At 31.9% G+C, this 15,167-nt stretch overlaps 1 protein-coding gene across 6 annotated transcripts in view; it reads right to left on the minus strand.

Annotated features, from left to right (window-relative positions):
- LOC105194792 (ABC transporter A family member 1) overlaps positions 1 to 15,167 on the minus strand; it is a 45,417-nt gene that overhangs the window by 6,726 nt on the left and 23,524 nt on the right. For all 6 annotated transcript variants that reach the window (XM_039451192.1, XM_039451188.1, XM_039451179.1 and 3 more), the window contains 21 exons: positions 12,732 to 12,905; positions 11,392 to 11,573; positions 10,589 to 10,796; positions 10,386 to 10,455; positions 10,151 to 10,304; positions 9,825 to 10,011; positions 9,439 to 9,582; positions 8,990 to 9,140; positions 8,445 to 8,518; positions 7,728 to 8,180; positions 7,176 to 7,525; positions 6,389 to 6,795; positions 5,906 to 6,163; positions 5,455 to 5,725; positions 4,994 to 5,171; positions 3,617 to 3,953; positions 2,942 to 3,219; positions 2,186 to 2,335; positions 1,431 to 1,795; positions 882 to 1,089; positions 228 to 567 (listed from right to left, as the gene is read on the minus strand). In XM_039451192.1, coding sequence (XP_039307126.1) covers positions 228 to 567; positions 882 to 1,089; positions 1,431 to 1,795; positions 2,186 to 2,335; positions 2,942 to 3,219; positions 3,617 to 3,953; positions 4,994 to 5,171; positions 5,455 to 5,725; positions 5,906 to 6,163; positions 6,389 to 6,795; positions 7,176 to 7,525; positions 7,728 to 8,180; positions 8,445 to 8,518; positions 8,990 to 9,140; positions 9,439 to 9,582; positions 9,825 to 10,011; positions 10,151 to 10,304; positions 10,386 to 10,455; positions 10,589 to 10,796; positions 11,392 to 11,573; positions 12,732 to 12,905 — 4,939 coding nt within the window. The remainder of the gene's footprint in view (positions 1 to 227; positions 568 to 881; positions 1,090 to 1,430; positions 1,796 to 2,185; positions 2,336 to 2,941; positions 3,220 to 3,616; positions 3,954 to 4,993; positions 5,172 to 5,454; positions 5,726 to 5,905; positions 6,164 to 6,388; positions 6,796 to 7,175; positions 7,526 to 7,727; positions 8,181 to 8,444; positions 8,519 to 8,989; positions 9,141 to 9,438; positions 9,583 to 9,824; positions 10,012 to 10,150; positions 10,305 to 10,385; positions 10,456 to 10,588; positions 10,797 to 11,391; positions 11,574 to 12,731; positions 12,906 to 15,167) is intronic.

Genomic DNA, 15,167 nt, shown 5'->3' on the forward strand with positions numbered 1-15,167 from the left:
TATTAAGATGCAATATTCAAAATTGCTGCAATTTAAAATATTCAAATTGAAATGTTCCAGACATAACACAAAAATTAATAAAACTATTTTCTTATCTTCTTTTAGTCTTGTTCTTTAACATTTATTTTTTAAAAATCTTTAGATTCTTGTGTTCTTTGGATTTGTAACAGATCGATTATTGAAAAAAATCTAAAGAAATCTTTCAATTCTTTCAAACCGTCGCTCACCTTTCTCCAATTGTGTGAAGCACTCAGCCAGCGAGTTCACAGCGTGTTGGGGCACGGCAAAGACTAGTCGGTCGGCGAAGCTCTCCTCCAGAGTGGCGTCGGGGAAGAGGCCGGCGACGAATTCCTTTAAGCCGGCGATCCTGTCGCCAGAAGGAGTCGTCGGCGTGCAGTCGCCGCCCAGCAGCTTCATCTCTAGGGTGTAGCCAGCACCGTAAAGATTCTTTAAATGCTGAGTCGAACCGATGCATCTCAGTTGTCCCTTCACCATTATGCCGACTCTTGAACATAGCGCGTCGGCTTCCTCCATGGAGTGAGTAGTTAATATAACACCCCTACCACCCTATTAATTAAAGATATTTTTAAAAGAGGTCTTTATTATGTAAACTATACTTGAATAAAGAATCCTTTAAAATTTTTTAAGGTAAATTTATAGCTTTTTCTACATTGATTTATATTCTGATAAATGTCTTGTAATCTTTTTATGTTTTATTATTCATCTTTTTATATTTACTATTTATTCATACTGATTTTATATCACTTCTTTTTCATCTAGCAGGAATCTTTGTGTAAAAATAAGAAATTTAAAAAAATGTAATGGACAAGATTAGGAAGAATAGCTTCAACTTAAAGTTATCTCTTACAGATGCCGCTTACCTGGAAACTAGCGAGAATCGTATCCCATAGGAATCTTTTCGACCTAGGATCCATGCCTGTGCTTGGTTCATCCATGAGAATCACTTTGGGTCCACCGACCATTGCCATTGCAAAACTAAGTTTTCTTTTAGTTCCACCGGAACATTCTTGGCTTTGCTTGTCGGCGTGTTCATGAATCTGCAGACCGGACAAATACAGATCCACGATTCTGCAACATAGTCAATAGAGATATTAGATCGATATTAGATCGTACATCAAGAAAAATGTGCATAACAATTAAAATCGAACAATATTTTATTAGTTATATTAGATAAGCTAATATTGGCTATATCGAAAAACTAGATAATTTTCGTATAAAAAGATACACAAGTACTCATATTTAAAAATGAATTAGTAGTGCTAGTACTTTTTAATGTTACAGTAGAACTTTGATGCCAAATAGAATTTTTTTAAGTTTATAATAATTTATTTGTTTACAAACTGATATATCTGTAAAGAATTAATTAACGTTTTGCTAGACTAGATTACATAAATATTGAAAGATCGCACCTATCGACTTCACTCCATGGAACCCCGCGAATCGCGGCGTAGCATTCCAGATGCTCTCTTACGGTAATGTTCTTCCATTGAGCGTCGTGCTGGGGACAGTAACCCATCTGGCGGAAAGCCTCCGTCATGTGGGTGTTGATGTTGAGGCCGCTGATCTGCACCCTGCCCTTCGTCGGTGCCTCTTCAGCGATGATGATCTTCATCGTCGTGGTCTTACCGGCGCCGTTGTGGCCCAATAAGCCGAGAACTTCGCCCGGTTCCACCGCTAGTGAGAGATTTCGCACAGCGATGTTCCGCTCGTCCTCGCGCTTTGAGCAGCAGCATGAGCAGCCTGACTCTTTTGGTCGGTACTCCTTTCGGAGATTCTACAATCGTGCGTTATATGACACATAAGATGGAATAAGATTGCACTGACAAGAATAACATCGCAGTGAAAAAAGATCGTATCAACCTGGATACTTATATTATAAAAATTGCTTTAAGTTTAAAACGACCTAATTTTGTTATAAATACAGTATTAAAATATTTAAATATAAGGATACAGTTCTGAATTTTAAATGTAAGGATACGATTCTGACTAATATTTTTGTGTATAGTCGCATATTTAATTAGAATTGATATTGATATAATTTCAATCGACCAAAAAGTCTCGTAACATTTAGATTTTAGCAAAATTTCTTATTAACATTCTTGGCTATCTGTTTCAGTATTGATATTATATTGGATGATGATTTAATCTGTACTATTCTACTTACTTGAAGTAATACTAGCGGCGGCTCTTGACCGAGGGCTGGTGAAACGACAAAATTGAAAACCTTCTGTCGCTCGCCTTTCACATCCGTGTCCTCGTGTTCGCCGATATCTGAATTTTCCATAATTTCTTCACGAATGGAATCACCATCATGCTATTAGAACAGAAAAGGTAATTCTAATATCTTGTTATATTGTGTTATAAATATACATATACTTTAGAAAAATATTTTTAGTAGTTTTTATTAATAGATTTAATTTATAAAATCTGCCATTCAAACAATAATAAAATATATTTCAAATTATGTGAAAAAAATATAATTATCACTAATATTTATTAGACAAAAAATTAAATAACTAAAAACGAAAATGTTTATGTTTATATATTTTAAAGTAACAACTTTATTAATTTTTATATATTTCACACAAGATACTACTAAGATTTTTCATAAATGATTTTCAAATTATAATCAAATGAAGAATAATCAACAAATAAATTCTATAAAGAAAGAAAATTATAAGTAAATTAAAAAAAGAAATAAATTCATTCCATTAAAGTCATCTTTTTCTCTGTAAGATGTAATCGAATGGCTAGAATTGCAATGCAAAATATGCATATGAACAATACCATACTTAACAATAGCCTAAAACAACTTTACACATATTGTAAAAACAATAGCCTAAAAACAACTATACATAAAGAAAAAATGGATCTACAATTAGCAATAAAAGTTTTAAGTAATGTTGAAATTTACGCTAACCAGAAAGTAGTGTTTAAACATATCGCTGACGTTGCCACCACTCTTGTTGATGTCTAGCAGGAGCAGCACGAAGAACCAAATCGGACATTGCAGCAGCGCACCAAAAGCCAGCGACATGATCTCCATGGTGAAGTAATCAGACATGGCAAGATAGTGGCAGGCGGCGTTGATGGAACACATCAAATGAACGCGATCCACGTAGTACACCGCCGCATATGGCACGTACATGCTGTTCAATAGGGAAAAGGCCACGTGCAACGCGAACGAAGCTGACCCACCTTGAGCAACAGATCATAACATGACAAATAATTTTGTCATTTTGATAGTATCAAGCTTGATAAGTATATTAAGTTTCAAAAAGAACAGTTATAAAGTTTGTAATCTCAAAATTTCAAATATAGATTAAAGATAAGATATATAAACAATTTCACGAATTGACAATGCCGCAAATTAAGAATTACATTTAAAATCAAAAGCTTATAGCTTGGAAATAATATTTCAACAATACTAAAAATGAAAGAAAAAAATATACAAATAATTTTCATTCCAATGATAGCTGACATCGCAAATTAGGCTTCAAAATCAAAAGCTTGCGAGGAAGGTAGGCCTTCCATCGCAATGTTCCATTGAAAGAAAATGATGAGATGAGAGTTCAGCGTGTCGGTTACTATTTACCGAGTCCTTTCATATCGAGGATCATGACGAATACGAACGGTAGCAACCCGAAGAAGGTTGCGATGTTCGGTAACATGCTTTGCGCGGAGTCCACCTTGTCGAAGATGTAACTGAGACATGTAGAGAAAAGGATAGACGATGGGCAGTAGAGCATGATGAGAATGCCAAGGGTGATGATGGCTGGTATTTCCCGTAGCGAAGGCACATCGAAGAGGAATATGATGCCGAGGATGCACAGACAGATGAAAGTCATCAGGCCGAGTAGCACAATGAAGTAGCTAAGAAAATACATGGAGAACGACAGGCCATTCACGCGAAGCTGATTCTTCGCTTTGATCTGAAAAGTATTTATAGTATGTATAGGATCTCCCTGGAAAAAATTCATTATATTTTACCTTTATGTTATTATTATATTTTATCTTTGCTGAGTCTTTCAATCAATTTTATATCAGAAAAATTTATTTAAACTAATATACACTTGACAGAAAAATTAAGGGATCACCTATTCTGACTCCGAAAAATAGGCGTGATTCAAAAGAGTGTAACTTTGTCAAAAATGATCGTAAAAAAGTATTTTAAAGCTTGAAATCTTTAGTTTTGAGATTGATAAGTCATTAATCGATTTACAGATTGTTTACGAAGTTATGCGGATTCAAATGGGGATGCGTCAAATCTCCAAATTTTTTACAACTTTGCAAAGTTAGACAACATTGAAGCAAAAATGGCCATTAACTCAGTGAAAAAAAAATCGTACAACGCTCAACAAAAACGCAAATTAAAGGTAAAGATTCACGCTTTCGAATACTGTAAACCACATTTGCGTGCAATTTTTATTTTGCATCGTGGAGCTTTGCAAAGTTTGTAAAAAATTTTGAGATTTGACGCAGCCCCATTTGAATCCGTGTAACTTTGTAAACAATCTGTAAATCAATTAATGACTTATTAATCTTAAAACTAGATATTTCAAGCTTTAAAATGCTTTTTTACGATTATTTTTTGACAAAGTTACACTCTCTTGAATTACGCCTATTTTTCGGAGTCAGAACAGGTGATCCCTTAATTTTGCTGTCGAGTGTATAATATTAAAAATTAGAATCTAAATATTCATTTCCTTTAAAACCGACTTAAAAGAAACTTTGCAGTTTGTTCAAGTAAAAATTATGTTAATAGGTTTTTTGTTTAATAATTAACATATTAATTTATGTTAAAATGCTTAATACTATATTAATATAATATAAATATTATAAAACTAATATAAATATTATAAAAATTCTAATTAAACAGAAAAATTATTTAAACATTAAATAAACGGGATAATAGAAGCTAAAACGTGACCTGTAACGAACTACAGCTAGAATTTAAAAACAAAGCTCTTACCTCGCGATCGTAAACCATGTCTACCGCTAAAGTAATCGGTAATAAAATGAAAACCATGCCAAGAAGGAGAGCACAACTGGCCGTGCCGACATTAAATTGTTGGGGTTGCGAAGTTTGTTGAAAGGGGTGTGTATAGACTTCGATCGGCGTATAGACTTCGTTCTTGCCCAAGATCAATCTAAATAAAAATTTATATCTAGATAAATTGCAACTTTTTATTTGTATAAGTGTTTAAAGAAATTAATTTGTAGCTTTTAGTATTGTAGCTTTTACTATTAATTACAAATATTATATTAATGTTCGTAATATTAATATTTTATATTTTTCAGCTTTATATTTTTCAAAATGTTTTGCAATAAAATGTAACACTCTTGGAGCATTTTTTAATTTATTTTTAAAATTTGTATTTTAAATATTTCAAAATTATTGAACCTTATTTTTTACACAAATGAGAAACTTACCTATAATAAGCGTTCGAAAGAATGTTTATCAATATCGGAAGGGAATGCTGCATCGTATCGTTGTATGTGACAGTCAGGTTGAGTCGCGGAGGTTTCAAATTATAATCGTTAATGTTGAAAGCGGCTATATGCGGCGCGATATTCATTAAATTTGCGAAATTGCCATCGTATTCTTCGATGTGCTTCGCGTCTTGAGATACGCTGTCTACCAACTGGGTAACGTCGTGATCGGTATTATTCAGGTAAAGGATCCCGGTTTCGTTGTATGTATCTAAAAGAGAAAAAGTATACTATGATTAATTTAATTTTCTAAAAGTAGTAACAACTTTATTAATTTTTAAAATATAATTTGTTTCCTAAATACGTATAATTTTATTTATTAAGAAAAAAGAGTCAAACTTCCAATTATCTCCCATTTTGCATAAATTGCAATCTTGTTGCAATCACTTACGGCTATTAAGTTTTAGCGACTCCATCTTGACCTCAACCGTCCCGATGCTGTTCAGGTAGAGACCAAGCACTATCAGAGCAAGTGGCATGATGATTGTGAAGTACAGTAGTTGAAGGTTTCTGATGAGTCTGAGCACTCTTATACGTAACATAGCGTAAAGAGTTTGACAGAAATTAGGCCGAATCTTGATGGGATCTAGGCCGAGACCGAGCACAGGTGGATTCCGATCATTATGGACGCCGTCCGGCAAATCGTTTGCTAAATAATTCCATAATATTACTAACCACTAACTAATGGTTAAACGATATATTAGGATATTTATTATGTTATATTGATACTGATATTTAAAATATTAATTATTAATTAACGATTAGATTCATAATTGACAAAATTGTGCGTTTATTTATTTTAGGGAAGAGCAAATCGCTTCTTTTTAAATTGTAAAAATTCTAGGGAGTGTGTGAAAAGAAATGATTCACACACCTTTTCCTTGACCATCGTTCTGTACGGTTACCCCTTCGTTCTGCAAGCTCTGATATGATGTGCTCTTAGACTGCAACGAAAGCGATCGGCTTAGCGCGCGATTACGCACCATCTTTTTCGACAAATTGTCCATTGTGCACTCGGTTTCCTCATCTTTTTCCAGATGCAGGAACACCTCTTCTAGGGTGGTCATTGACACGCCATAGCTACTGATGCCGAGCCTGCTTGAACGAGTCTTGATCTCGTGTTCGATGGCAGAGAAAAGGGGCGCAAAGTTCTCCACTGAGTTGTGAGGTAGAATAAAGCTCAATTCCCGACCATGACGTCTCGCCTTCTCCGCTTTGCTCACGTGTGACATTACTAACCGACTGATAGCGTGTTCTCTGGCATTACCCTCTAAGACTAATCTATAAATGCAAAATAATATTCACATTAAATGTTCAAAATTATTTTTGACGGAAAATTATATATTTCGCAATTCCTTTTCGTTGAAACAAACGCTAATAAAGTGTAAAAACGAATTTTTTCTACTATTTTCTACTATTCTACCATGTAGATATTCTAAAAGAATCTATATTTTTACTATAATTCTTGCAAATAATTAAATTATATATCAATTTAATCTATTTAAGATAAATGCAAAACTAGAAAATATTTCTTTCTCTGTAAGTCTTTTCAAATCGAGAGATTTCTAATTTAAAATGTCGAAATTTTAATTTTATGTTATTTATTGTTGTTTAATTGTATATCAATGTAATACAAAGATAAATACTAGTAACATCCTTACGTTAAATGGTATCCAATGCCGAATTTGTTCTTTAAAAACAGGGAGCTTCCGCAACACCTGAGTTTTCCCCTGCTGATTACTGCCTTTCTATCAGCGAGTATGTCTGCCTCGTCCATGAAGTGAGTCGTCAACAGAATTACTTTTCCATGCCGCCTTGACTGCAGGAGGGACCACAACTGTCTCCTTGAATAAGGATCCACCCCGGCGGTAGGCTCATCGAGGATAATGATTTTGGGATCGCCGATGATAGCAATTCCCACAGACAACTTCCTTTTCTGTCCACCACTTAGGTATCGGGCGAAGGTGTCCGCCTTTTCGACTAGATCGATATCTTTCAGAGTTTTCTTCACCTAGAGATTAAACATTAAAATTACCTCAAAACTATAAGAGGTTTGAAAACTTTGCAAGGAATTTTATCAGCCATTATAATGTGTGTTATAAATATTCTCTTTATATTTTTCAAGTTTATTTTTATTTACGCATTAATCCAAACTAAAACAACAAAAATTTGATTATAAATATAAAAGATAGATATTTTTATTATCTATGTACCTCATGTCGTATCATCGGACGTGGAATGCCACGTACCGCGGCGAAGAACTCGAGGTGCTCGCGCGGTGTCAACAGGTCGAATAGGATGTCATGTTGCGGGCAGATCCCCGTCATGCTCCGTATTGCTCGCATATCGTTGGAATCGCGCACATCATAACCGAATATGAGGGCGGTACCAGATGTAGGTGCGGTCAGGCCCGTGAGAATGTTGAAAAGGGTAGTCTTGCCGGCGCCGTTGTGACCGAGGATGGCGGTAATCTGACCTTCGTAAATAGTTAGATTGATGCCGTTCACCGCCTTGATCTCTGGACGCTTGCACTTGTGGAACGATTTGTAAAGATCGGCTATTCTGATCGCTTCGCGGCCTTTCATCTCGCGCACCACCGGCTCCACATCGCGATTCGCCTCCTCGCCCGGAACGAACGAATTCGATTCGCCATTCGACGACGGCACCTGCAAATATTTCTATGAAAACGACCGTGACACTCCCATAAAACTCTCAACTAATGCCTTTTAAAAAGATAAAAGAATAACTCGACTAATAGACAATTTTTTAGAATGTCTTCTATACGTTTTGATAACATTTTTCGAATTTTTATTTTATTTTGAGATATTTAAAAAATTTTTATATTTTTATTTTAAATAAGAAAGTTATTCAATATACGTACGTGTGTAATGTATTTTAACAAAAAATTTATATATATATTTAGAACTTACCCTTTGAACCTTTTTTTTACACCAAAATCCAGGTAAGAAGCAAAACCAAGGTGGTTTCTTTGTTCCATGCTCACCTAGAAATTTATCTTTACTTTAGGTTTTTTCCAGGGTGGCATCTTCTGACGCATAAATTTCCCAAAATTATTTGAATGTAAGAATATTTTTGTTAACTTCAAGCACAAAACTTAAATATTTCTTAATAATAAGTAATTCGAACTGACAAAAATATCAAATATGGCCTATGTCAATCGTAGTGGATCTGTGCTGAATAATAATTTTTACAATCTTCAACTTATTGTTAGTTATTATATGAAGTCAGAATATGTAATATAGTCCTAAACATTTATAAGGTCCTCCGTCGCTCGGAAAAAAACTATATTCGAATAAGCTGATAATAAATTCGAATAAGCTAAGAGAATTAAAAATTATTATTTAGCACCAAAAACATCTGTTACTGACATAGATCTGTTATGCTTATGTTACATATTTCTATACTAAAAATAATACTGCATTGCGTAAATTATAAAAATATTACAAAGACATACTTGGTATCACGGAGTCAAGATAATAGGCCAGATAGCCGTACAGAATGATATCTAGACTCATCATGATAAGACTGCCACCGAAAGGTATCCCTGGACCAGACCAGAGGTTGTCAAAATTCACTCCCTCGCCTTGCAGATCCAACACCAGAGCCTAGGCAATACAGTTGCAAGCTTATTAAAATAAAATGTATATGAAAAATAGACATTGCTGCAATAGATTGTCTTGCAACAAGTATCTTCTTTTTAAATATTTATAAATATTAAGGAAAATATTTCGATAATAATAAAAAATGGATTGTTTAATTTCCTTTAAAATGTTATAAAAATTATATTTTAAAATACTCTCAAAAAAAATTAAACAAACCATTATTATTTGTTTGAAAACTACGTAAAGAATAATATCATCAAAACGAAATTTCAATAAGATTACAAAATATTTCGGAACTTACCTTATCCATCGCTAAAGCGACTGCGGTTGGGCTCATCAGAGAAACCAACCAATACGTAACTGAGCTGGAATCACTCACAAATACTTGGATGAAGTACATCAAGCTCAATATCGTGACAGCAAAGTTTCCTAAAACGCCAGCCGTCTGAAATTAATAAGATTTTTTTATCGCTTGTATTATACAATCTTTCTTGATTAAGCAAGTAATAGAGTAATATAATTTATAGTGCGAATTTAATAATAATTCGACACATATACCTTCGTAGAAATGATCAAAATTGCATTTTGTAAAAAAAAACTTTTAAACATAAAAACTTAAAAAAAATCTTAAAAAAAAAAATTTTAATTAAAAAAAACTTTAAGAAAATTCCGTCAAGAATTACTTACGCGCGACTTATCGAAGAATGGTGTGATCATAAAGGCGAACATAATCACGGAGAAACTGTACAGAACCACTAAAAGAAATATCGGCAGAAAATGTGTGTGTTGAAACATTTGCAGGGTGAAGAGCAATACTACTCCAACGGCAGAGAGCAAAAAGACGAAAATGCTGTAGATGATGAACCAAGACAACCTACGAAAGAAGAAAAAGAAATACGTGAAATTGCCAAAGAATATTTTTCAAACTGTTCGACAAAAATTAACTTTTTTCAGAGTCATATCGTCAAAGTTAGAAGTCGATATTTGACATAATTACTTGAACGAGAGCTTACCAAAACACAGAATCATTTAAGCCCATCATCTTCATTCCCTCTTTAATCTTATTTTCCTTCTCGCCAACTATTAGGATCAGAAGATAAGTGATAAATTGCGAGAGAGCCAAGACCATGTAAAGCGGAATAACAACTCTGAAGGCCAGCATCCAGTCTAAAGAAATAATATAATCGTTAACATATTCAAGTGAGTCCAAAAATAATTTTTGGTAAGACCAAAACCTATTTTACTTACCAGCGGTATACGGCTCTTTAGGAAACATTATGAGTTTAATATCCGGTATTGTCACGTCAGAATTTTCCAACTGCAAAAATTCATATCAAGATCAATCCCTAAATCTAATTGTCGAGTCAGACTTACATTCTTATCAAATAAAAAAGATGTGACCCATAAATAAAATTAATAATATTTACTAAGCTTCAAAAGAAAGGACTCACTTTTATCTTTGTGATATCCGTTATCATTTGCAGAGCCAAGAAGCCAGAATGCAAGTAATTGTTAACGGGACAAGATTCACCGGTTTTTATCGATAAAATGTCGTCCATCCAGTGACCAGTTTTATTCTTTCGACAACTGATCGGAGCAGAATACAATTTGGTTGGCGGTGGCGGCAAAGTGTATGAAGGATTCGTCCTAATTTCATATCTGAACAATACAAAAAAAGGTCCCATATATTAATAAAAAACGCTGAGCTGAGTTTTTCTCGAGAATAAAGAAAGAAAAAAATGATGTTTAATGATCCATAGCATTAATTTATCTTTGTATATTCTTTTATATAATTTATTTGCCAAAATTTATATATGTTCATTTAATGTTAATTGTAACGATAACAATTTTTTAGCTTTAAACAAACGATAATATAAAATATTAAAATAGTCACAAGATAAATTAATTAAAATGTTAAATACGTTAATTAAAATCTATTGCATCTGTTATTAAACTTAAGCTATTTTCTCTATGCTCAAAAGTAAGTCAAAAAGAGAAAAAATATGCTTATAAAAATAATTTTCAATATCTTTTCAGGTGTGATGTTTCTTATAAAAATCTTTGATATCTTTATTTCTAAAAATAATTGGCAAAAATACGAAAAAGAGTTTCACGCAAACGTAAGAAATAAAAATGTTTCTTATCATAAAAAAATTTTTTTATCAATCTATACATTATTTCTCGAAAAAAATGACTCAATCTCTAGTTCTAAATTCAATTGATTTAAAGGTTGAAAAAAAAACAATTATCTTACATAAGTCGCTGTGATATCGGTTGGGGGTCCTCGAAGATAACTGCCAGAGGTATGCTGTAAGGATCTCTCCAATACGCTGCTTGCAGATCATCCTTCGTGTCAAACACCATGAAGTTTAAGGGAAGCTTACCGGGATAATCCCATAAAGAGAGCCAGAGGGTATTCATGGAGCTTAAGAAGGTCTGAAAAATATATTGATAATTTTTATACCATGTGAAATCTCGCAATATCTGACAGATAGATCGTTTCTTAAAATAATTTATCAAAATATAATTACATACGATATTGTAATGTATACATAAAGAAAAAAATGTAATTCTTAATTAATTAAAAATGAAACTTATCATCAATCACTAAAATATATTACCAAAGAGACAAGATTTAAAAAATCAAAATTAAAAGAAAATGAGATATCGATAGATTTTTCATTTACAAGATATTTTTGAGTAAAAAAATATCCGACAAAAATTTTTTTAATAATAAGATGATGTGGCCTCTAACAAAACTAAAATAGAACATAATAGGAATTTTATTTACATATACAGTACAAATAGACAAAGACATTTGTCATAACCAGTGTTTGCCATTATTTATATAAAATTGTCTAGCTGATCTATGAAGAACTGTTTTTATCTTTAAAAAGAATATTAAAATATTATTTCTATTTTTATTTTAAATTAAAATTAGAAAATTTTACTTTTTTTCAATTATCTAAATTAATATAAAAAAAACAACAAATATAAAATAGCGTGTATCCTTAGCTTCAAACTCATTTATTCTAACAGGAGAATTTTTGAAATAATAAAAATAAATTAAAAATAGTAACACAAAATTGTAAAAATTGCGCTAAAACTATAAGTGATTCAAAAACTTTTAAAGACTTTTGTCAATCATTATAATGTAAGTTAAATATTTCCTCTATATTTTTCAACTTTAATTTTTATTTGTATAGTGATTCAAATCAAAAGAGAAACCTTTTTTGTTAGAATAAATTATTTGAAGAACAGTTATTTTTAAGAAATAAAAATTTATAAATAAAAATATAAGAATATAGCTTTATAAATTATTTTGTTCAACGATATTATCTTAAAATTGTGTAAATAAAATAATATGTAATTTTATTTTTTTTTCTAAATAAATTTTAAATTAAATCATTTTTATCTCATCTAAGATATGTATAAATGTAATTTATTTTATCTTTATCTAGATAATTTTAGTAGTTAAATAATTGAACAGCTATCTAAACGCAACACTATGGTCATAACACTTGAAAGCAGAATTACTTTATCCAACGATTCAACGAATCAAGTTAGCGGTGATTTTTAGAGATGAGTACTTACGAGGGTTTCCGTAGAATTGGGCACCACGGCGATCGTATTATTTTTGTAGCCATTGAATAATTCGAATACATTCCCTTCGTGCCTCTGTGTCGTAATCGCGGGAAAGTTTGGATTGGGTATCATGACCTTCACCACGATCAAGGCCCCGAGGATAAAGAGGGGTAGAACGACCTCCTGTGGGTAATCAAATGGAGCTAATTTCAGATAAATACGTAGCAATGGCGTATCACGATAGTATCGTTAGAAGTCAATTCTCCATTCGTTCATAGTGATAAACTAGGTATTATTTTGATAAAAGAAGAGAGACTTCAAAGAAACGAATAAAAATCTCTATTTCTTTCTGAAAAGAATATATAATAGTTAATAAAATAATTGAATATGTACAACTTCATATAACTTAATATTATTATTATTAATATTAATTAGCGGTGTGCGAATCAAGCATTTGTGAAGTAGAATCAAATCTAATAAAACTCTCGAATCAAATTTTCCCAGATTACATTACATGTTAATTTAAACGTAATATAAAATATTTTCAACGAATATAAATGACATTGGATTCCTTTTAATAGATGATAAAGTTAATTGCAGGACTTTTGGAAAATAATTACAAAAAATGATGTGCTGGTATAAAGTTTATAATGAATACTACGTAAATGTCGTAAATAATAAGTATGAGTGTATTATACTGAGAAATGGGTACTAAATATATATCGTACAAGTTACAATGTTATTATCGAAGTAATAGGTATTTTAGTGCACTTTGTTAGGTAAATATAACGAAATAATTTTTTTTTATTTTGTTTTAAATTCTATACATACAAATAGTACAAACCTATAAAATGTTAAAACAAATTTACGAAGATGATTATCTATCATGTGTACATTTTTTTAGAATAATTTGAGATTTGAAAACGATAGAAAAGTTTTGCAATTTGATAAACGATCAGACACGAGAATTGGCATACTGATACGAGATTGGTCATGCGGAAGATATAAATGATACATGGGCAATCAATTCGAAATCAGTGATTCGAGACTATCGAACTATTCAAATTCGAACTATTCACACACCTCTAATATTAAGTATCATATATGTCTAAATATTTTTTTTCCAAGTTTTTTCCTTCTTATTTACCGATTAATTTTAAAATGTAGATACATAAGAAAATGTATATACATATATATGTCAATATATATAGTTCTAAAATTAATTAGTAGCGAGAAAAATAAGGACTCCAAAAAAAAAGACAAAACATCGAGGAAGATTTTTCATTTCGTTAAAAAGCACGTTTTTTAAATACGGTATATATACGAGTATGTAATACCTAGCCGTTCCATAATTATTGCGGTTTACGCTGAATGAATATATTTCTCGTGTTTGTTACAGTAATACTCGCGGTACGCAACACAGGTGATTACCCTTCGTTTCATATTGCGTTCCTAAAAACCCAACACATAAATTCTATATGATAAGAAATCCCTCGCGTGCATGCGTGTCCCGTAATTATTTTGTATTTCGTAGGCGCACCTGCTGTTCTATTTCACTATTCGCAACGCTATTAATAAATAACGCTCCGAATCATTTCAATTGCATATTTTTCCCTTCTGACAAATTGACAACTTGAAAGAGTTTTTCACAAAGCTTTTTTCATGTATAAACGATAAAAAAAATTTATTTTAATAATTAAAATCTGAAAATACGTGTGATAATTTATTAATAAATGCAATCTAAAATGGTCTTTCAGATATTGACGAACTTTTATCGAACTTTTAATGGTTAATTTGTAGATTAAAATCTTTTTCTTGATTATATTGAAATGTGAATAATTTGTAATATAAATAATTAAAATAATAGACTCTGTTACACTTATTATTGGTAACAATAATTTATACAAAAAATAATTAAATCGGCCACTGTTGCTTTCTAAAATAAATTTTATTTCAATGAAATAAATGTTAATTCTGCAGGCTCACGATCATCATGACATTTAATAGATATTTAAATACATTATGAAAAAAGCTGACACGAGCTAAATCTTTTCTATGAAAAAGTCAAAGAGCTTCAAGAAAATTTCAAATTAATTATGACTGATCAAAGAGACAATGTAGCTATGAGACGCTCTGTACACATTGTTTGGGAATATCGATAGCTTCGAAAGTTCCGTCGTCATGGCGATCAACAGAGAACAGACGCATACACTTCGCGATTGCTGGAACGTGAAAAGGCTTATAGAAATCTTTTTGACGTTGTTACGAGCAAATTTGTGCAGTGTACAAATTTGTATCATTTCGGCATCTTTATAACGATACGACAGTTACATAACTCAGATCAATGTAACGTCGATTAGAAAAATGTCATTATATTCGGATGCAAGTGAATAAACTTCTTATATTGCATCTTCGTTGGAAATGATCGTGAGCAGAATAATATAA

Source organism: Solenopsis invicta, chromosome 1 (assembly GCF_016802725.1).
Source record: "Solenopsis invicta isolate M01_SB chromosome 1, UNIL_Sinv_3.0, whole genome shotgun sequence".
Classification (NCBI taxonomy): domain Eukaryota; kingdom Metazoa; phylum Arthropoda; class Insecta; order Hymenoptera; family Formicidae; genus Solenopsis; species Solenopsis invicta.